The following is a 21,691-nucleotide window of genomic DNA, read 5'->3' as shown; positions in this document are numbered from 1 at the left end:
ACATCCTTTGTTTTGCAAGGCCCAATCCAATCCTACAGCAGACCTGGGGCAGGACAGAGCTCCTTTCCTCCCACCCTCTGGCCCTGGCTGGAGCCTGCCCATGAGCCCTCTCTGAGTTCCCAGCTCAGTAACAGGGTGCTTCTCATTCCAAAAAACACCTGGGAGGAGAGGGCAGGGAGATGCTTGGAGGTGGAACCAGGCAGGCAGCTGGCATGATCAGAACTCCTTCCCCAGGGCCTAAGGATGCTGGATGTGCCTGGATGCAAAAGGCTGATACTTCTGTGTCTTCTTTAAATGAAACTCATAGTGCCTTACTGGGTTCTAAATATGGATTTTCCCAGCCTGACCCCAGCTGCCCTTGAAATAATACTGCTTTGCAATGAGGCCCTGCAGGGAATTATCATCTGAGCCCACTCCCTTTGTCATGAGAGTCAATTAAAAGCAGAGTAGCTGGTGATTTAATAGCTCTGGTGTCCGAGGGAGCCCCATCCAGAGGCTGACTCTGGTATTTAAACACATAATTGGAGAAGAGGAGCACTTTTTTTCCAGCTATCCAACATGTTTTCAAATTCCTCCATGTCCATACAGAGCACTAGCTCCTCGTGTCCATGGCTTGTCATCTTCTGCACGTTAATCAATGCCCCAGCATTGCACATCGTCCTTGCAATATATCCCACCTGGAATTGTTTTTCTGTTTCCCCTGCACCCTTTCCCTTAGGGTAAACCAAACAAGGTTTTAATCTCTGAAGATGGTCCAGGTTCACAAAATGCCATGCATGGAAACGCTGCTCTGTAAGCAGAGTTGGAGTTAAGCTTGCAAGAGCAGGAGAAACCCTTGCCTGCAGCTCCCCACAACCAACAGGGAGTTTAAAGGGGACCCAATCCTTCTTGCTGCAGTGCAGAGCAGGATCCCTGTGCCCTGCAGGCACAGGCAGCAGTTCTGGAGGCCCCAAGGTGGGAGCCAGCAGCAGGCACTCCCCGTGGGAATGAATAGCCAAGGCTGAGCTCATTTATTCTTCCTTCCTCACAGTCTCCCTTTTCTTTGCATTTCACCACCTCCTTATTTAACATCCTGGGCTGTTGTGCAGAGCCATCACCCTGGTTTGCAGCACTGTGACCTACTTTGCCACAACGTCCCGACTTCCTCACTGGAACTGCGAGCTCGGATCCCACCCAATCCATTCAGTGTTTCTCAGCTGAATAACAGATCCAATTAGGTGGAAAAAGCCTGGCTTTCATGCTGTCAGTGCCTGGACATCTCACTTCCCTCTCCCCAGCACAGGCTGCACCCCTGAGGGCTGCAGCTCACAGGCAGGGCCCCCTCTGTGTTTGTGTGTCCCCCACCAAATGAATTTGGGGGAAGGGTTCAAGAAGAGTGATCCTGGCTACTCAACTTGTCCTTTCATTCTTCCTGACAGTCTCTGAGGACTACAGAGCTCCGGAATCAAATAATTTGTGGGTTTTCAGTTCTGTCTCTCCTGGGAAGCTCTCCTTTCTCAGCAGAGGCTGGGGAGCACAGTCATGACCAGGCCAGGATGGCACAACTTGTGCTTGTGAAGAAGCACTCACAGCCAGAATGTGATTTAATGACTGATAGAAAGACCTGTCTCTCATTCCTGGCATCATACCTATCCCCAGTCCTGTGGGTTTATCCCAAACAAACATTTTAATTCTGCCTTTTTCTGCTGCCATCGCTCTTGTTTTCTATCGTAGCAAGGCTCCTTCTCTCTCCAGCCCCAGCAGGCAGCCAGTCCCCAGGATGCTGGCTGCACTCCATCATGGGCATAGCTGGTTGTTAAAAGGGATGAGTAGAAACCAAACAAGGAGAAAAAAGCCTAAGGGCCACCAGGAAAAGCCCTTTTGCTTTCTGCCTTCCCTGGCTGGCTGGGATGGACGGCCACCCCCTTGCCCTGAGGCCAGCCCAGCAGCACTGGGGCCTGCTCCGCTCCCCGGCAGGTGCAGGGAGGAGGGTAAACAGCCTTCCCTCCATTTCTGGGTCATGTCTGGAGGAATTACACACGCACACACAAACAGGAGCTGCTTCCCCGTGGCTGCTTCCCAGCACCCAGCAGAGCTCCCGCTGCCCGCGGCCCCTCAGCCCACGCCGCCGCCCCGCCGGGATCGCGGCTGCTCCCGGCCTTCCCACAGGGCTCCGCTAATGACTCACCCCTCCTGCTCGGCTCTAATTAGGCTCCTGTCTAATTAGGCTCGCTGGGAAGATGTGGCTGGTGAGAAGCAGCCCTTTGGTGAAAGGAGAGGGGAAAGAAAGAGCATCTGGAGACGCCGGAGGGAGAGACGCCGGAGGGAGAGACGTCAGGCTGTGGGGAGAGGGCAGGGGGGATTGGGAATTGTCAGCTGAGCTGCATCTGTGCAGAGATGGGCCATAAAGGGACTGGAAACAAATGTCCTCTGTGCTGGCACACAGAGGAGCTCCAGAGTGCAGGGAGAGGGGGGCTGGGGGAGCCCATCCTGAACCTGCACCCTTGGGAACCCTTGGGAACCCTTAAGCATCCCTTGGGAACCCTTGGGCATCCTTGGAACAGAGGCAGGAGAGCAAAGCCTGGTTTGGGGGAGATTCAAGAGGTGTGAAGGCAGCTTTAGGGGAGACACAAGAACACCCACTGTCTGCCCATCCCTGAGAGAGCTGGGGGTGCTCATATCAGTTGCTAGTGTCAAATTATTTTCTACTTAATTTTTACATGGTTCAACCTCCTAAAAATCAAGAAATTTGCCATATTTAACATTCCTGTAGCAAATTAACAAGCCCCAGGTGCCTTCAATGGCAAAGGTAAGTCATTACTTTACCATTCACCTTGTATCTGATCACAAGGCATCTCACTCACTCACTGCACTAATTAGGGTTTTGCCTTTCCTTCTCGTAATAAACTCTCCATGAATGAGTGGCTTGTCTGCAAGCCCCAGCCCAGCTTGCACCTGTGTCCTCCCAGACCTCCAGTTTCTCTCCCTCAAGGCAGTGCCAGGACGGAACCCAGCAAGGGCAGGGAAGGGGAAATGCAGATAATGCAAATGTTTAAGGTATCACTAAACCATATTTCCAAAGAGAGTTTCCTGTGCCTGTCAATGCTCCTTTTAGACGCTCATTCCATTCTAAGGATCCTGTATGATCCCTTTTAGTCAATGAGGTAGTGAAAATCCAACCACATCCAACAAAGCCGCAGATATATTTTGCTCTAACTTTGGGTGCCAAGGAAAGGCTGGGCAAGAAAGCTGGGATGCTCAGAAACCCATCACTCTTTCTTGGGACCATGTAAATTGATTAATCCCTGTGGTCTGGAGAGAATATCCATTTCATTGTCTTAGCTGTAATGGCTCAGAGCATGGAAATTTTGAGCATATGAAACTGTGGAAAGCTGGTTAAGGACAGTCAGATTAATATATGGAGGTGTCCTGGAGCAGCAGGGCCCTTTGCTTCCTCCTCTGCCAAAGGCAATGTGTATTGCCTGCCCAGACTTCCCCTGGCCAGTGGAAACGGGGGGGTTTGGAGTGCACTGTGCAGGACCAGGGTGCCTGGTTAGCTCTGCAACCCAGCCTTTTCCTGTCAGGAGATTGATTCAGAAAGGATTTGATTTTCTCCATGTGGTTTGTGATGAGTAAACGTGCTGTCCCATCTCCCGTGACCAATGCCTGTTCTATCAGAGCAGCGTCTCCCCTTCCCAGCAGCTGCAGCAGCTGTTGTTTTACTGCAGCAATGCAAAGGGGTGCCCCAAGGGGTGCTTTTGTCAGGCATCCAGGCTGCAGAGCCAAGAGGGGCCACAGGAAAACGTGCTTTTTAAAAGCCATACCCAGGAGCCGACAGTTCGGGCGAAGGCTTTTATTCAACTTCGGTAAATAGGTGAGCTGGGACGCCTGGGAATGCAAATAAAAGCAGGACTGGAGATAAACGAACTCTTTCATCTCCTGTCTCACACCCAGGGGTTGCCTGTCTCGGAGCAAGTGCTGCGTGACAGGGTGTAGGTTCAGGTACACTGACCTGACTCAGGCTTTCAGAACAGCATGTGCAACACAGCTGAGAGGAGGGGGAAATACCAGGCAGGGAGTGCACTGCTGCCTAACGGGGCTGGCGTGCCCTGACACCTGCTGAGGAACAGCACAACACCCCAAGCAGCTGGCACCCCAGAGCTTTGATCAATACTTGATACTTGGGGCTGTCTTGTGCCTGCTCAGCAGCTTTTTGTGGGTCTCTTCCAAGTCAGGTTATTCTGATTCTATGAATACATTTCTGATTCTCCTCAAGCAGTCCTTTCTCCTTCCCAGTCAAACTTGGTGCTTTTTGTGAGTTCCTTCCAACTCAGGTTATCCTGATTCTATGAATATATTTCTGATTCTTCTCAAGTGGTATTTTCTCCTTCCCAATCATACCCTTGAAGTGGAGTAACAAATGGAAATGAAGCAATTCCTCTGCCTCAAAATCAATACAGGGGGGTGAAGGGTGCAGGTCTCTTGCTTCTCCTGCCTGGGGAGAGGATGCTGGAGTTCCTCCTGTGCAGGACTGGCAGGACAGGGCCAGCAGTGATCACTTCTATAATCCAGCAGAAAATGGTGGTGGGGAAACCCCAGCATTGAGGTCCTCCATGACTCCTCATTGTCATGGTTCTGTACTTCTGGCACCCTCTCCTGCCTGGGCCCATGCCTGCAGGCACTGGGAACACCATGTACCTTATCGTGGAATCACAGAATAGTTTGGGTTGGAAGGGAACTTAAAGATCATTTTTCCACCACCCCTGCCACAGGCAAGGTATTTTCCACTAGACCAGGTTGCTCCAAGCCATGTCTGACCTGGCCTTGAACACTTCCAGGGATGGGGCATCCACAGCTTCTCTGGGCACCTGTTCCAGTGCCTCACACCCTCACAGGGAAGACTTTTCTTCCTTACAACACCTCCCCAGGGGAGACCTGGATGCTGGGTACAGCATTTCTGATGAATCTCTTCTTACAGGAGACAAGGGAACACCTAAACCACACAGCATTGTGGACCTTTTTCTGTGATTAGATGCAGCATCTCTGGTTCTCTAAGCTGAAAGAACCAAAACCTTCTCTGTCTAGGATTTATTAAAGACACTGAGCTGTGTTAGGGGCTTACAGGAACTCTGTGCCACTTCCCCTTCTTGTACAAGGATGAAAAGCCCTGTGTGTGGGGAGGAGGAAAACCCAAGGAATATCACAGAGCCATCAGGCCTTCAGTAAAATCCAAATCTTGTAAGGGAAGGAAAATAAAGAGTCCAGTGGGTTCCAACTGGAATGGGGAGGATAAAGGCAATACAAACATTTGATTACAGGTGAAGGTTAAGGCTCTTCATTCAGCCTTGGTGCAAAAAAGTCATCAGCAAAAATACCAGAGGTGTGGGAATAAATCAGGCAGAAAACTCAAGACTTAAAATCAAATTTATTTAGAGGAAGAATGACTTTACAAGAGGTTGATACTGATAACTAAAAAGGAAGATAAATAAAAGCTTGTTACAAAACTTTGTTGGTTCTGGCAAGTTACAGAAAAACTGAAGAATTTTACAGTCAACAATCTGCTCACTTTTTACATAATTACAAATTAACATACAGCAATTAGGTTTCACCCTCTTGTTTAAAAATCCTTTTTTCCCAACTTTTTTTCTTTACGGGTTCAACATGAAAACGCAAAGCTTTTTTTTTTTCCTTTTTTTTTTTAATAAGAAACAAACCAAAAACAGAGGTATATCAGGTTATTACAATACACCTCAATGTTCTGGGAATTACTCAAGTGCATTCCATATTAGTACAAAATAAACACCAGGCTAAACTTTAACCATAGGCGAACTGAACTGGACAGAGATTTTTATTTCATTTTTTTCTTGAGGCAGTGTTTAATATTGATAAAGAAAATAGTAGCATTACTTTACAGCATGGAAAGGATGGATACCTACAGACAGCTTAAATACATACAAAGCTCATAGCTGTATGCAAAGCAGTGAGTGTTATCCTGTTCCCCCCTCCCCCCTAGCAATGGAAGCTGAACTATATTTGGGCAAAGCATCAGTGTCAGTGAAATGCATGTGGAAGGAAAGGGCACAGAGCCCTGGAAATGCAGGTGTGAAGGGAGGTGGTGTTACACTTCTCATGACCGAAGAGCACAAGGTGTAGGAGATTTGGCCAGTTCAGCTCGCCTACAATTAAAAATTAGCTGTATCACCAATGAAGAATTGTGGATCGCTGCCCCTTCTGACAAATGAGGCAAGAGTTATGAGCAGCAGGGGAGGTTTTTTATTTAAAGGGGTGCCCTAAATCATGATAAATTCCCAAACCTGGCCAGCAGGCACAATAATTTCCAGAGTTCTGGTTAACAAGGAATGTTTTGTGGGATTTTAGCAGATACTCTCCTGTGCCCCCTGCCCAGTCCTCCCTTGCTCCATGCCATAGATATCCTAGACAGCTTCCTTGGGATTTGGCACCTGAAGAACCTGTTGTGACTAGGTGGCATGTGGAAGGACTGGAATTGGGTGTTTCAGCAACAGCTGTGATGTCTCCTAGTGACTCAAGGGAAGGTGCAAAGGTGATTGGACTCTCTGGATGCAAACCCACACAAGCTGATGGCATCACTGTGCTGCCACACCTCCAGAGGGAAGGAAGAGTCCACCCTCAGTGGGGATGACAGATCCTGTCCCAGGGAGGTGAACAGTGGCCAGTAAACACCTTGGTGCATGGAAAGGGCCTCACTTATTTGGATGCATCCCCTCACATCTCCTTCACTCTGAGTTTCTCCAAGGAAAAGGAGATGGAGGGAAAACCACTGTGGGGGCTGCTTCCCTACCTGCCCTGAGGAAGGTGATGGTGAAGCTCTCCTGGGGGATGTACCTGAGCCAACAGAAGCCAGTTCTCTTGTCCTGCCACTTAACCTATCTGCAGTGAGACTGTAGATTAGACAGATTCACACCCACTTTGGTCTAAAAATAATACAAAAAGCTTGGCCCTTCCTCCCCTCTGGGGGAAAAGCCAAACCAAACCAGGAACACGCCTATTTGAAGCTCTGATTTTGCTGGGGATACAGAGGGGGAAGCAATGGCAAAACTGATTGTCTCCAAATAACCATAATTAAAGGGGGCAAGACCAGTTCCATTTAAAGTGCTTTATGGCATCAAACTGACATCAAGTTATGTTTTGAGATGATCACTTCATTTAAAGGAATCTAAGGCCAAGCCCACACAGTCCCATGGAGTCTCCCACCCTTTGCTATAGCTACTCTCTGCTGCTGGGTGTTCTGGCACCCCCAGCTAATGCTGGCCACTCCTGTACCTGTCTGAGCCCACACTCTCACTTTCCCTGCACACTGAAACCCCTCCTGTTGGGCAGTGGCAAAGACCAGGCCAAGAAGAGCTCAAGAAAACTGATTCTGATTTCTGCCCTCCAGGAAACACCAGCACAAACAGCTCCAAGAGCCTTCACAGGATCCTCTTCTCTTCCAACAACACAGGCTTCAAACATGGTTTTGAACCTATTCTGAGTCCCAGGAACCCCATGCAAAACAGAATGGTTTGGGTGCTCCAAATGGGATCTAGGGACTGGCAGCAGGCTGGGCTGAAGAAATAACATGCTTTCAACAACTGCAGGATGGATGCCAGGCATGGAACTGGAGCAAATGCAATTTTAAGGCCAGGAAGAAGAAAGGTTTTGGTGCTGTCAAGCTGGGGCAATACTCTAGCAGACAATGCTAGACAACCTTCAGGGATCAGAGCAGCAATCTGACTCTGGGAATCTATGCCAAGGCTTTCCAAAGAAAACCTGAGATGGGAAAAATAAAAGCTAAAGAGATAAAAACAAGCCCTTACCTTCCTAAAGGTGAAAGAAGGAGGAAGCAGTGTGGGAGGAGAGGTTTCATTCCAAAAAAGTGAATCATAGAGTAACAACCATCCTCCAGGGACAAAGGTCTGTCCACCAGAATTTAAGACACAAACAGCTTTGTACACAGGATTTCTGGTCAGTGTGTTTCTGACTCACACCTGTGGTTTCTGTCAAGGAACCACAGGGACCTTGGGAGATCCCTTAGCCAATTGTATTGGCATTTCAGACACTGAATGCTCTTTTTGATTTGCACAGGTCAGGAGAGATGGTGAAGCCAGGCAGAGTCAACCCTGCTGCCCTGGGTCACTCATGTGCCTTTTGGTGCCCTTCTCAGAGCCATGGGACACGGCTGTGCTGTGAATACAGCATGTGCTGGGACTGGGGAAAAGACAGGGGGGTAAACTGAGAAGTTCATAGTGGCAAAGGCTGTTCCACACTGAGGGAACTTGGAGGTACCAGTGCCCTGATCTCTGCTCACACAGCAGCACATGAGCTTTGGTTTCCAGATATTTCATCTCAGCCCTTTCGTGTTTGCAGAGGTATGAACAGCAGGGCAGAAGTTACTTTCTGAAGTTGGTGGTTTTCTTATGAAAAAGGTAACTCCACACCACCAGCATGTGCCTCCTTCAGCACCCCTGGGGTCCTGGAGAGCAACTACACTGCAAGGCACTCTATGCTTTGCTTTTTCCTTTGCCTCCAAAGGGAATGACAAAATCTAACCAAAACATTTAAACATGGAAACTGACTGACAGGAGGAGCCTCGTCTGAAGTCATTGTTGTCTTTTTCCAGACTTTTTTTGGCCTGAAGATGCTCTGCCTTGAAGAAAGCTCTCAGCTGAAAATTGTGTGACTTTGGGCATGGAATGAGCTGCAATGCAGCACTGCCCAGCCCCATGGTTTGTAGGAAACAGGGAGATGAGAACGTTTGGTTTACCAATCTTTTGGTAAGAAAACAGAACAGATAAACAAACAAAAAAAATAAAGGGGGGGGAAGAGAAAAAAACCCCTCAAACTATTCCCCAAACAAAAGCAAAAAGAAATAAAAAAATAAAACCAAGTAAACTTTTTAAAAAAACTCTTTCAGATAAAATGAAAGATAAATATTTTTGCAAGCCCTGCTTGCAATTAAGAACAAGCACCAAATAATAGTTAAAAAAAAAATAAAAATAAATCTCAACCCTTTTTCCTATTTTTTTTCTCTTTTTCTTTTGAGTTTTAATAGTGTAGAGAGCTTCCAAACAAGCAGGGTTCCTGCACCAAGACAGCCCAGCCCAAGCATCCACCTCACCATCAATGCTGCTGATACTCATCAGCACTAACTCTGAAAATTGCTGTGGGTCACCAGCTCATGACAAGCCTGAGAGTAAACTGAAATCAAACAATAGTACAAGAAGAGAAATTATTTGTCATTTCAAAGAAAACAAAACAAACTAGTAGGAAAGGAAATGTACATGACAGCTTCAAACTCTTGAGCAAATCCTTGACCTATTCTGAAGCTGGTAACCATTTACAAATCCACTTGGGTAATTCTCCTGACAGGGTTTGGAAGAAAGGTAATTTTTGAGAAAAGAATATCTTGTTGCATTTCTCCTCCCCCACTGAACACATGCCTATATTCCACAACTCTGCAGACACCTCACAGCTGGCACAGCAAGAGCTGCCCTTGGACCTTCCTGTTCTGCACAGACACCACCCCAGAGGCCATGGGGACACACCACGCTGGCCTCCAGACCTGTCCCACAGGGGGTTTGTCCATCAGAACCTTCTTCTCCCCAGAAATGGTTCCCAAGTGCCCGGTATTGCACAGCCACGGGGACAGGAGCCACCTCCCTGGAGCCTGCCCTGTCTCCCTGACCTGCCCAGACACTGCTGCTCTCACTCTGCCTCAGAAACCAGCAGGGCAAGTGGGAAAATCCAGACAAACAGAAGCCCAACAGCAGCACAAAAAGCAGGCTAAGAAAAACACGAAGAACTGAACAAAGATCCATAAAAGCAGATTTTTAGCCACTCCCCCCCTCAGTCATTAGCCTTCTATGGGGATGTCAAATGCAACTGGAGAGCTCTATTCTGGCAAAAACATAATTTTTACTTTGGGGATGGGAGGAAGTGAGCTGGAGCTCAAAGAGATTGTGTAAAAAAAATGTTGCTTACTGTTGTTTCCATTTGAACAGCCTGTTCTGGCTCCCTGGGATTGCCTTACCAGCCTACCAAAATTCTCTTTTCTGTGCCATTTTAAATCTACCCAATAATGTTCTGCTCGACTCTAGAAACAGTTTGACATTTGATTCCTCTGTCCCACAGAAGTCATTCAGAATGATTTTAAATTTTAATTTTTATCCTCTGAGTTGTTGCTTCTGAATGCTGTTACTGCTTCCTGGTGTAATGCACCCTTCTGAAAGCAAACATCCCCTGTCCCATCAGCACAAAAGGGGTGTGCAGGTCACTGTGTTACAGCAAGAGCAGTAAGGGCAAGATATTTAATATCTACACACTCCCTGAAAGTCCTCAGGTATCATCCATCCCCACGGGTGGACCTTGGCTGTAGGGACTGTAAGCATATCCCAGTGGATACATAGATACACAGATGTACATATACAGGATATCTATATATGCCAGTGTGTATGCACCATTTGTAGAGTCCTAATCTTTTGCTAAATGATTGGTTTTGGTTCTTTTCCCCAGAAAAGGGGAATTTGAAGGCACAGACCCCTTAAGGCTACGTTCTTTAGCAGTAAGTAGAGACAGACATCTATCCCAATCCGTTTGACCCCAGGTTTGCACAGGGAGATGCACAGCCTCTGCAGGGAGAATTCACCTAGAACCACAGGAGAGAGGCCCTTATCCACCACTTAGCAGACTTCAGAACTTTTTTTTTTGTTTAAAACCTCCAGATGCTCGTCCAGCGCAGGCACCAGCCGCAGGCTGTGTCACAGGCAGGGAGATGTCCACGGTGCCAGTGCCACCACTGGAACAGTCCATGCTCAGCAGAAGATCTCCTCACCCTCTGCAGGTGCTTCTGATGAGTGAGAATCTGTAAAAACAGCATGTGGGAATCACTATGGGAACAGAGGGACACAGCAGGCAGAGTGGGGCTCTGTGTGCACAGACATCCCACTATCTGCCAAATCCACCAGGCCCCTGAAAAGATGTTCAGGTCCCTGATGAGCTACCATGAAATTACACCTTGTAATGGGTGAGATTTCCTGTACACAAGCTGGAAAACATCAGTGAGCTAGCATGAATGAAAGCGGTCATCCAAGGGCAAGTGATCAAATTTCATGTGGGTCAGAGGTTTGAGGTGCAGCTCTGAGTCCTAAGGGGATGCAAAACTATCAGGCAAAAAAAAAAAAACAAACCCTGTATGTTTTTGTTTCAGATCAAGAGACAAAACAGACCAGCTTGAGGGGAGAGGCCAGCAGAAGGCTTGTGGGTATCATTTCCAAACTGCCACAGAGCTAAAGCAGACATCAATGCCTCAGGAGCTGCAACAGCCAGGAGCATCCCAGCAGCAGCTCCTTCTGAAAGCACTGACACTGAAGCAGAACATTTCCTCCTTGAAACAGATAATCCAGCCCATGGAGGCTGCTCAGGATGGGATGGGAAGGGAAGAAACAATGAGAAGAATGTGTGTCCCTCTGACAACCCCAGGGGCTGCAGAACAGGCAGAAACACCCACAGAAGATCACTTCAGGCTGAGAAATCCACTCAGCACAGCTGCTCTTCCCCATCCCTGTGTCACCATCCTCATTTCAAGCCAGATTTTGTGGCTTCCACAAAAGTTCACTGGCTGCAGGAAAACAGCCAGCTTACCAACCCTGAACAAACACCTGTGAGCTCCCCTGACACTCACCAGACTGCTGGGAGCGATGTCCCCTGCCCTTCTTCTTCTTTTCCTTCTTCTCCTTTGGTTTGGCTAAACTGAAGAGGCGAGTAGGCATCTGGGTCTGCTCCTCAGCTGCCTTGTTAGTCTGGTTTGTTGTGCTAAGCAAATGGAAAGTGCTTTTCTCTTTGTGTGTCCTTGAAAGACTGTTCCTTTTGGGGGAGACAGACAGTTCTGCATCAAAGTGCCCTTGTTTAGGAAGGGAAGGGTTCTTCTGCATGGAGGACTCGTCAATGCTGGACTGGGAGGAGACTCTGGCAAGTTTCTCATGTAGATTTGAAACCTAGGAAGAAAAAGTGTTTCATGAAAGAGGATAGAAAAGGGGGGGTCAAGACCACTCACAGGGGTGAACATCCAGCCCATTCGCCAGGTAAAATAACATCCCCATCCAGGCAAAGTAAAGAGAGAAAAGCTCTCTCTGTTCAAGATGAAAATACGAGGCACAAAAAGAGTAACACTCCACTATCTTTTGCTCCTACATGCACTCTGCTATGTATCAACAAGCCAAGGGCAAATATTCTCTAAGATCTCAATAGCAAGACTCACCCTGCATGGTTTGCACACACAGATGGTGGCAGGAGGCCAAGGAGCAGCGTGCCTCTCTGGGAAGGGAACGCCAGCACACGGCACAGCAGCCCCATGTGTCAAAGGAAGCCTTCCCAAGCAAAAGATGAAAGCAAAAGCATTTTTCCTGATTTTTTTTCCCTTAACGGCTGTCTCAGGATGTAATTGAGCTTGCACATTCAAAGGGAAGATCAAAACAAGCCCAACAAAGCTTGACTGAACACTCTATTAATAGCTCTGCAATGTCAGTCAGATACCTGCTTTGAGAAGGTGCTTCCTTCTCCTAAATCCCTTAGGCCTTGCAGGCATTTTACCTCTCAGCTTCTCCCACAGCACCCATGGCCCTTGTCTGCAAGTGCTTGGAGCTGGAACAGCTTCACTGGCTGCTTGGAAAACTTCTGGCTTGATCAAGAGCCAGGTGGGAGGGAGCAGGACCTGCTTTGGTGATGAGTTTTTCAGAGCTCACTGCTCAGCTCCACCATTAGGCTGTTCAGGCATCGAAAATCATTCCCATTCTGCAATCCAACATTTATAAACTAACTCTGCTACAGCTCTAAGCAAATTAAAGTCAGAATTAGTGACTTACAAACAAACAAATTATCAACAGGCTTAAGGATTAAATTCAGTCCATGTTTTGCCAGTGGTGCTGGCTCTCCTCTGCACAGTTGTAAAGGAATAAACCTTAGCTTGCTGAAAATGCCCAAACCAGGATCTGTGTGTGAGTTTTCCTTTGTGCTTGTGAGCAGTCAGACACCAGAAGCCTCTTCCAGCAGAGCTGGGGACCTTTGCTCACTGAGCCACAACTGGACTGCAGGTGCTTGGTCGTTCAGGACAGGGGCAATGCCATCTCTTTCCTGGATATTGAGAACACTTTTGGGGGTGGATGTCAGCATGTGAACTTGCCCTGGAGTTATCAGCTTCACAAGTGATTTTTGAGGCTGCAGGTGACCCACAACACTCAGGGTGTTTCTGTGAAGGACTGACTGTTCCCCAGAGCTCAGCTCCTGGGTGAAGGCCAACATCAGGCAGTGTCAATGCCCTGGGACTGCCTGCCACCTCCTGTCTGCCATCCCCCAACACAGACAGGGAAGTGGGCAGAGCTCACTGGCCAGGCACCCCCAATACACCATGAAGCACCAAAACTGGCAATGCCTCAGCAGCTCCAGAGGTGCAAAACCAGCAGCACTGCATATCCTATGCGAAGGAAGAGCCAGTTTTAAACACCAATTTTAAACACTGCTGGACTAAACCTCCCCAAACTAGCCTTCCTTCACATCTCAACCCATGCATTCCTCAAAGCCATGCTCTTCCTATGCTAAGGCTCCATCATCCACAGCCTAAATGGCGAATAAGATATCCAAAAAATAGGAGGACTCCAAAAAATACTACCCACAACCACTGCATGCCTCACCATTGGCAACCTCCCTCTAATAGGAACACCATTTCTAGCAGGATTCTACTCAAAAGACCTGGCAGCTGTGAGGGGCATGCAGCTCACCTAGGAGCTGGCTGAAGCTCCCTGTTCCTAGCTTCCCAAGGAGCCTGGTTGTTGGCATCATTTACCTGGTTGTGGTCAGGCTCCTGCCGCATCTGAGCGAATCTCTCCACGTCCTGCTTCAGCTGCACCTTCTCCCTCTCCAGCTGCTTCTGGGCGGCGCGCAGCCTCTCCAGGTCGAGCTGGTAGGCCGCCTTCTTCACCTGCAGCTCCTCCCGCTCGCGCTCCAGCTCCTGCCTCTGCCTCTGCAGCTGCTCCTCGCGCTGCGCCAGCTCGGCCTCGCGCTCCGCCAGCTCCTTCTCACGCACTTCCCACTCCTTCTCCCTCCTCCTCCTCTCCTCCTGGTGCTGCGTCTGCTGCTTCTTGAGGTTGGCCAGCTCCTGGCGCTGCTTCTCCAGGCTGCGCTGCTTCTCCTGCTCCAGCAGCGAGGTGGGCCGGGAGGAGCCTCGGCTCGGAGCCCTCTCGCTCAGAGCCAGCTTCTGGTCCTCGATGTAGGTGTCCTGCTGCAGCACCACGCCCTGGCAGAGGGGACAGAGATCACTGCAGCATCCTCTCCCATCCCTGAAAACCCCAGGGTGCTGCAGTGAAGCCCTTCTGATCCCAGCCCAGCGCTGCTGCCTGGTTACCAGAGCATGCTAATGAAGCAGAGTAGAAATTTTCCAGAGTAGAAATCCATTTTGATTTAGGTGAAATGTACATTTTTGAGTTGAGTCTGTGGTTGGAAAACATAGCTATTTAGCCTGACTGCAGAACCTAGGCTCAGAGAAACTGCTTCAGTGAAGAACAGAGATAAGGTGAGGGAGACAGAGGGTGATAGAGACAGAGACTGCTGTGAGAGCAGGTCAACCTGATCTGGGAATTCTTTCTGATAAAGAAGAACTAGCGGCAAATGTCACACGAAATTCATAAAAATGAATATGTGTGAACCTATTGTGAAATTGTATGCATATGTATTTGACAGGGGGATAAAATGGGACCTGAAGTCCCCAGAAGGATGCATGTCATTTTAGGGGAATGATTCCTACATGTGTCCAGCGCTGTAATAAACATATTGGCTGTACAACTTTCACAAGAGTTGTGGAGAGTTTTGATTATCTCTGCAAAACACTGGCAAAGCAGCTCCCTCAGCAGCTTCCCAAATTCAGGCCAGCACTGGTTCCCTTGGGCAGCAGCTCATTCCCTGAGCCTGCAAGCTGTTTGTGGGGTGTCCAGCCGTGCAGGGCTGTGACACAATGACACAAGGGGCAAAGCACAACAAGCAGCTCAGGCAAAGCAGTGTGTGGGAGCAGGATGAAAGGCTAAGCCTACCTGCAAAGCAGTGAGCAGCTTATGGAGGCTGGTGATGGTTTGGAGGACCTGCTGCAAGAAAACAGAAGCGTTGCTGTTAGATCTCAATGGGTGCTGGGTATGTGGACAGCACCTTCTCTTGCTCTGTGTCCCACCAGTGGGTCTGACAAGCTGCACAGCCATCCCTCTGCACTCTGCTTTTCCTCACTCTTCCCTTGCAATGACTGCATCAGTCCCCAGTACACCAACAGATCCCTTGAACATCTCCCAGAAGTGCCTTCCTCCCTTCCCTAGCTGTCACTGCAGCAGGAGAAGGAACATTGAGCTCATGGGAAGTCCTGGTTTGCCTCTGCAAACCATTTCCTACAACATCAGCTTGCTCAAGAACAAGCTAACTAATTGAGATGAAGCCCAAAAATTCACTTAAAAATTTCAGGAAAAAAATAAATCAGTCTTTAAATAGATATGGACTATTTGCACCCTTCTCCCCCAGGTGACCCATACAAGACCCACTGCCACCAGGCAGAAAAGCTGCACTACAGCAGGCAACACAAGTGCAGAAGGTGTGTTCTTGGAGGCTTTCTGAAAATACAGAAATGCAAACACCTCATGCATCAATACAGAGCAAGCAACTCTGGAGTTATGCTCTATCCCTAAATTTAGCCTAGCTAAAAATTTCTCTGAATCTCTCATAACCTACAATTAATTTCAAGAAGAAAAAAGAGCACTTCAGTATTTGCAGTAGTGGAGTGATAGCCAGTATTAAGAACTGCTTCTCGTTTTGTCATTAATGCTAATTGGGAGTTATGAATGTGTATCAAAGGGAGAATAGAAACCTAATTGCCCCAATTCACTGCACCTGCAACATAAAATTAAACTCTATCTGTCTGCAGATGCACAATAAATACAGCCCTGTGCATCCTGGTGGTAATTAACCCTTGCTGCTTATAATCAGCACATATCATCTTGCTGGCAAGCAGATGACAATCAGTGAATTCTCTGTCTAAACATCCAAGGTTAAACAAATAAATGACACAGTGGGTTCAGCTTAATGTATTTAAAAGTCTAGTTGTGCTTCAGCAAATTAAATGTGTTTTCTTCTACATTATCACCTATTGAGACAAATTCTCTAGCCACTTAAATGAAGGGAACAGCTGAGCAATGGAATCAATTCTTACCTCGTTATCCCTTTTCAGCATGAACATCAAATTAGCATTTCCACCCTATGACAAGATCACAAATTTAATATGAGGACAATGAAAAATCATAGCAAATGTCTTCTGAAGCTGAACTAATGACACATCCATTAAACACTCCCCTCCACCTTCCATTTTGGGAGAATTCATGCATGTTTTTAGGCCATTTGGAATAATTTAGAATAAAATGTTAATTAGGCATTATTTTGCAGTTATGTGATGGATCGATCCCCAGAAAGAAAGGGTGCAAGGTTGTAGCTGACCTTAGAATTTCAATAACAATGCAGAATTAAACAAATTTAATGCAGACAGATGGTAGCTAACCTGTGCCATTAAGGAGTACAACTGATTTGCAGTGGTTTTCAAGTCAGTGGTTTTGCGTACATATTTCACCTTTTATTTTTAACTTATTAGGATGTATCTAATTGTCAAGAAATTTTCAGGCATTTTTTTAAGGCTAGAGCTGTCACTCCTGAAATCTGAACTCAGTGGTGGCAGACACACAAATCAAGGCATACCTTCTTTAAAATGCTGTCTGACTCTGTTCTCCGGAGGTCCTGAGCATCATCGCCTTCATCTTTCGCTCCACCTAAAGGAAGAAGCCAGCACTGACATCAGTTATTCAACATTTTAAGGCAGAGATGAACTTGCTAAAGTCTGAGGAATTTAATACAGGAAACTCACATGTTCCACAAAAGCGGACACAGAGCTCTTGACATTTTAACTAAATGAATTTGAGCCCTAAATATACGGAACACGTCAGCACTACCAGCAAAAGTGGATGTGAATTTAGATTAGGGTTGACTTTGGTTTCAGAGAACGTGCTGATAAATTCAGCTATTAGCTGGTGCTCTGTCTAGCCCCTGCACTGCTGTCTACTACCACAGAATACTTGCTGAGAAGACATGAGGCAGCATAAGAGCAGATGGAGGATGATAACAGAATCATATCAGGGTATATTATTGCAGGTATAGTTTCAATGCCTCTCTTGTGCAAGTTAATTTACATCTGGGTCAGATAGTGCTGTGCAACACCCTGTGTAATTCTATGCTAACAATTTATCATTAACCTTAGCTATCAGATACCTGGATCTTCAAAGGGACAGTGGGCTTCTCTTTCTAACTTCCCCCTGGACTGCTCATATCAGTGCTCCTGAGCAAGACTGAGCTGACCTGTGGGGTCAGGAGGGCTCTGACCCTCCCCCTGTGCTGCCCTTCTTCTCAAAAGGAGTCACACAGACCTTCCATCCTCTAGCTCTTGCCAAGACTATTGTACTCCCGCTGCCAGCTGAGATGCACCCATGGGGAAAACCCACACCTGCAGTGGCAACTTTCCTTCTGCCACTCTTAAAGACTTTACATGAACCTGAATCTGCAGCAGTGTGAAGGACACCACAGCTGTGTAAAGGCCCTCTCCTCCCCCCACCCCCGAGGCTGGCTCTGCTGTTAGAGGCTGACCCTCCAGCCCTCCTAACAGACCTGCTCTCCTGCGCCACGTCCTGGGACCTTCCACCTCTCTGCAGGAGGAAACTCCTCCCTTCTGCTTTGCTGGAGGGGAGAACGAAGGGGAGTCAGGTTATAAGCCTTGCCCGAGGTTTCACAGGTTGTGAACACAAGAACTGGAGAGAATGCCAGGTTTCATACCTCCTGGGCAGAACAAATAGGCCCTGCATTCTTTTCCCAAAATCTCCCAAGACCCTACAACTACTGAATTAGAATCAGAGGGTATTTCTACAGAAAACTTAGATTTGGGCAACAACCTAAAGTTGTTCCATTCATTGTTGCAACAGAGAGAGGCAGAGCCCTCAACAAACCCCTCCAGTGTGAGTATATTTGTCACCATGATGACAAGGCCTTTGGGGTTCTCCAGGAGAGCTGGGAAAGCCTCTACATAGTTCTCATGTCTGACTGTCTGGAGCTAACACTGCTCCTTTAATGCAGGAGGTCAGACGAGGTCCAACGATGCCAGTGCTGAGACAGACACTAGCACAGCAAAACTGGTTGTATTGGGAGTGTGAGTAAGACCACAGAGAAAGGAATTTGAGGACAGGGAAGTTTCTGATGACTAGAGCAAAGAAAGAGGGCATTGGGAAGCAGCCAAGTATGCAGCTGAAATAAGTAGTCACGCATTTCTTTGGGAGAGACCTAATTGGAGGAATAATACATGCAGATGTAGGTGGAACATAAATGCAGAGAGAGCAGAGACAGGGGAGAAGGTGTTTGATTCAGCAATATCCACATCCATTTGTAAATGCAACAGAATCAGGCTCCTGCTGGGAAGAAAAGTGAAGAACAAAGAGCAGACCTGTAGATATTACAATAATAACATGAAGAAACTAATTTATTGAGAAGCCAAATGCTTTCATGTGGCACATGAGTAAAAGAGCAAGTATTACTTGGAGAGAGCACAGAGAGGAGTGAAGAGTTCAAATGTTTAACTCTTGTATAGCCACAGGTTCTCAGCCACCATCAATCCACCTGTACATAAGCTTTCTTTCCTAATCTGTGATTTAATCTGTCACCTATTGTTGGAGAGGAGTTGTGAAACCCAAACCACCAGCAGAAGTCCTTCTGAAGCAAGAGGATATGATGACGTGTGTTATTAACAAATTCTGATGAGCACACACAGAACTACTCACCCTTAGAGGCGTTCATCTGATGACTGTCAAATCCTCCAAAAGTTTCTGCCCTTCTAGGGAGTGAGATGGGGCCAACTCCTCCCTCCTGGTCCATGGCAGTGCTGCTGACCTGCTGTCCAAGGGCAGTGCCCAGACTCCTGCTCACCAGGTGTTGCAGCACTTCAACTGATAAAAAGCAGCAATGTCTTTGTTAAAGCCCACCTCAGGTTTCTGAGCTATTTTCATCCCTGCCTGAGCTCAGGTCAGAAATTATTTGGTGTACAAAGAATCTCGGTTTCTGTGACAATGATGTGAACAGTACACATTGCCCCTGCAAAAACTCAGTCTGACCACTAACTCCAACTCTTGGAGCTCTGCAAAAACCTTACACCTCCCTCTCTTTCTTCAGGCAACCTCAGTGTTCTCTGACAACTGCATTTAATAATTTTAGCCTCTCCAAAGATCATACTGGAAAGTAGCCTGAGTTTCCACCTACCCTTGCCTTGTCAACAGAACTGCTTGTCCCTTGCAGGCATCACAAGCTCCTGCTGGAACCCAACCCCACCCTCACATCTTGCTGAGACTGAAGAACAGCAAAGCCTGGATGGTCCAAATTTCAGTCAAGGATAAATCCCATGCTGCTCCTGACCCCAAAGCAGGTTCAATGCATGGTTTTATTTGTGCTGACTTCCCTGCCCTCTTTCAACACCCCTGCAATACCTGCTTCCTTTCCTGATCCTCATGATCTGTCCCTGAGACAATACCATGAGGAGGAGTTTCTCCTTATCTTGTTATTCTGACAAAGAGAAGATGTTCCCTGCAAAACTGGTGCTTGAGAAATGATGCCTTCACTGGTAGTAACCAATTATAGTTGGTTACTATAATTTACATGCCACGTGACTGGCTCACCTTCATTTATTGCTGATTTCATTATTTCCTCTCCTTTTGGAGCCTCTTCTGTGCTGGCTCTGAAGAGCTGCCTGGAGCCTTGTGTCTCCTCCTGCACAGAACAGTCTGCCATGTCCTGGAAGATCTTCGTCTTCTCCTCCAGCAAGAGCAGGATCTGTTTATCCTTCTGCTGAAGCTGTTCTGTGGGGGTGAACAGAAAACAGGGATGAAGACAAAATAAAAGCTTTGGCAAGGAAACCTGAGCTATTCCTGAGATATTGGCCCCATCTAGTGGAGCATGACAATATGTGCTGGGCTTGGCAGCCCGGCAGTGCCCTGGGCAATCTGGCACAGCAGGCTCGGAAAATAAATAATGCAAGGAAGGCAATCTGCAAACCAGGACTGCAGTTATTTGCTGGATGCAGGACTGAAAAAAGTCACACTTCGACCACAAAACCCAATCCAAGAAACTCCCATACATTTTTCCACAGTGGCCTCCCAGCTCTGTTCCAGGCAGATTTTACCTTTCAGTCCTCTCACTTTCGCATCGGACAATTTCTTCTCAACCTCAGACTCACAAGGGACTCCTTCATCTTCATCTCTATCCCTGGACAGGAGACATGGCTCAATTACTACAGGAACATCCCCAGTGCACCCCCTGCCCCACAAGAACAGCTGAGTGTCTTACATGGTGTGCATTGTGTCCTGAATGATCTGTATCCAGCCGTTGCGCTCTTCCTTGGAGCTGGCATGGACTTCCACCATCTCAGGATCCTTCCCAACCATGCTGATCAGGAACAAACCCTTCTCTTCATGAGCCACTTCTCGTACAATCAGCTTCTTCAGAGAGATCACAGTGGATCTCTGGTCCTTCAGATGGAAAGAAATGGGTGAGGAAGGGGACCAGAGCTAGCTCCCAGATTCAAACTAGCATTGAAAAGGTCTCAATAAACCATAGTGCTACATCTCTCAGGTTTGCAAACATTTTCTGAACATACTGGCTAATAAAAAGCCAAAATCATTTCAACGGGGTCAAACAAAAGGGATGAGCTTGCTTTCCTCCAGGAGTTATGCAGGAAAAGCAATTTTACTTCATTCCATTTCAAGAAAGAATTAATTTTAAATTGACTTTGTGGTTTTGTACACTGTACCATATTTTGCTCTGATCTCATTTTCTACTGACCACACTCTTCCTGTCATCAATATCACAGCTCCTTACACTTGGTGCAGCTTGCTAGCCTGCTTCACACACAGTGTCTTCACCATCTCTCTCCAGGATAAAGTCTTGTTTCCAAATCCCACAAAACCTCTGCTGTTCTCAGATGCTTACAGCTGACTGCTGTGTCAGAACCTGTGTGTGAGGTAGTGTTCACCGTGTGCTAGGTCCCTGTGTCATCAGCCTGCTGGGTTACAGTGTCCCCAGGCTGCTGTGTCATCTGCACAGGAGCCAGCCCCTTTGTGCTCTGTACCACACGCTGCAGCTGGGGTGATCTGGTTCACCAGCGGACTTGATGCAAATCAGCTTCTCATGTGTAGGGCACTGAGCCTGTGCAGAGGGTTGGTGGAACTGGAATAACAAATTATCAGCTTTCAAAATGCTCAAAGAGTGGAAAGGTCACAGGGTTTAGCCAGTCTAGACCATGCCTGGAAGGTACAGCCCAGCAGACTCCATCAGGCACCAGGTTTTCTTTAGCAAGTCAATGTGCCCAGCCCTTTTTGAGGGCCTGCCCTCAAACCTAATGTTTTTGCTCCTGCACATTACAAATATATTTCTTGTTTATTTTCAAGCTGTTCTGTTGAATTTACTGCCCTAGCATTTCACCTCACTGCCTCCTGCAGCAGCTCACAGTGCATTTGGACATTTCCTTCAGCTGAGGTTCATTTTTACAAAGTTTGCATTATCCCCTCACTCTCTCCCAGCCCAGTCACTGCTCCAA

The 21,691-nt window shown here is 47.4% G+C and overlaps 1 protein-coding gene across 1 annotated transcript in view; it reads right to left on the bottom strand.

The window, feature by feature from the left end:
- Positions 1-9,045: 9,045 nt before the first annotated feature.
- Positions 9,046-21,691, bottom strand: part of AKAP13 (A-kinase anchoring protein 13) — a 159,455-nt gene continuing 146,809 nt past the window's right edge. The window contains exons 27-36 of the mRNA XM_054272927.1: positions 20,443-20,624; positions 20,279-20,361; positions 19,776-19,955; positions 18,888-19,052; positions 16,768-16,838; positions 16,232-16,276; positions 15,075-15,125; positions 13,835-14,284; positions 11,678-11,990; positions 9,046-10,858 (exon numbers count right to left, since the gene is read on the bottom strand). Coding sequence (XP_054128902.1) covers positions 10,809-10,858; positions 11,678-11,990; positions 13,835-14,284; positions 15,075-15,125; positions 16,232-16,276; positions 16,768-16,838; positions 18,888-19,052; positions 19,776-19,955; positions 20,279-20,361; positions 20,443-20,624 — 1,590 coding nt within the window. The 3' untranslated portion in view covers positions 9,046-10,808. The remainder of the gene's footprint in view (positions 10,859-11,677; positions 11,991-13,834; positions 14,285-15,074; positions 15,126-16,231; positions 16,277-16,767; positions 16,839-18,887; positions 19,053-19,775; positions 19,956-20,278; positions 20,362-20,442; positions 20,625-21,691) is intronic.

Source organism: Melozone crissalis, unplaced genomic scaffold, assembly GCF_028551555.1.
Source record: "Melozone crissalis strain CALT ecotype California unplaced genomic scaffold, PUWL_Pcris_2 ptg000014l_1, whole genome shotgun sequence".
Classification (NCBI taxonomy): Eukaryota; Metazoa; Chordata; class Aves; order Passeriformes; family Passerellidae; genus Melozone; species Melozone crissalis.
Note: the sequence above shows the minus strand (reverse complement) of the source record. Positions and strands in the feature narration are given on the sequence as shown.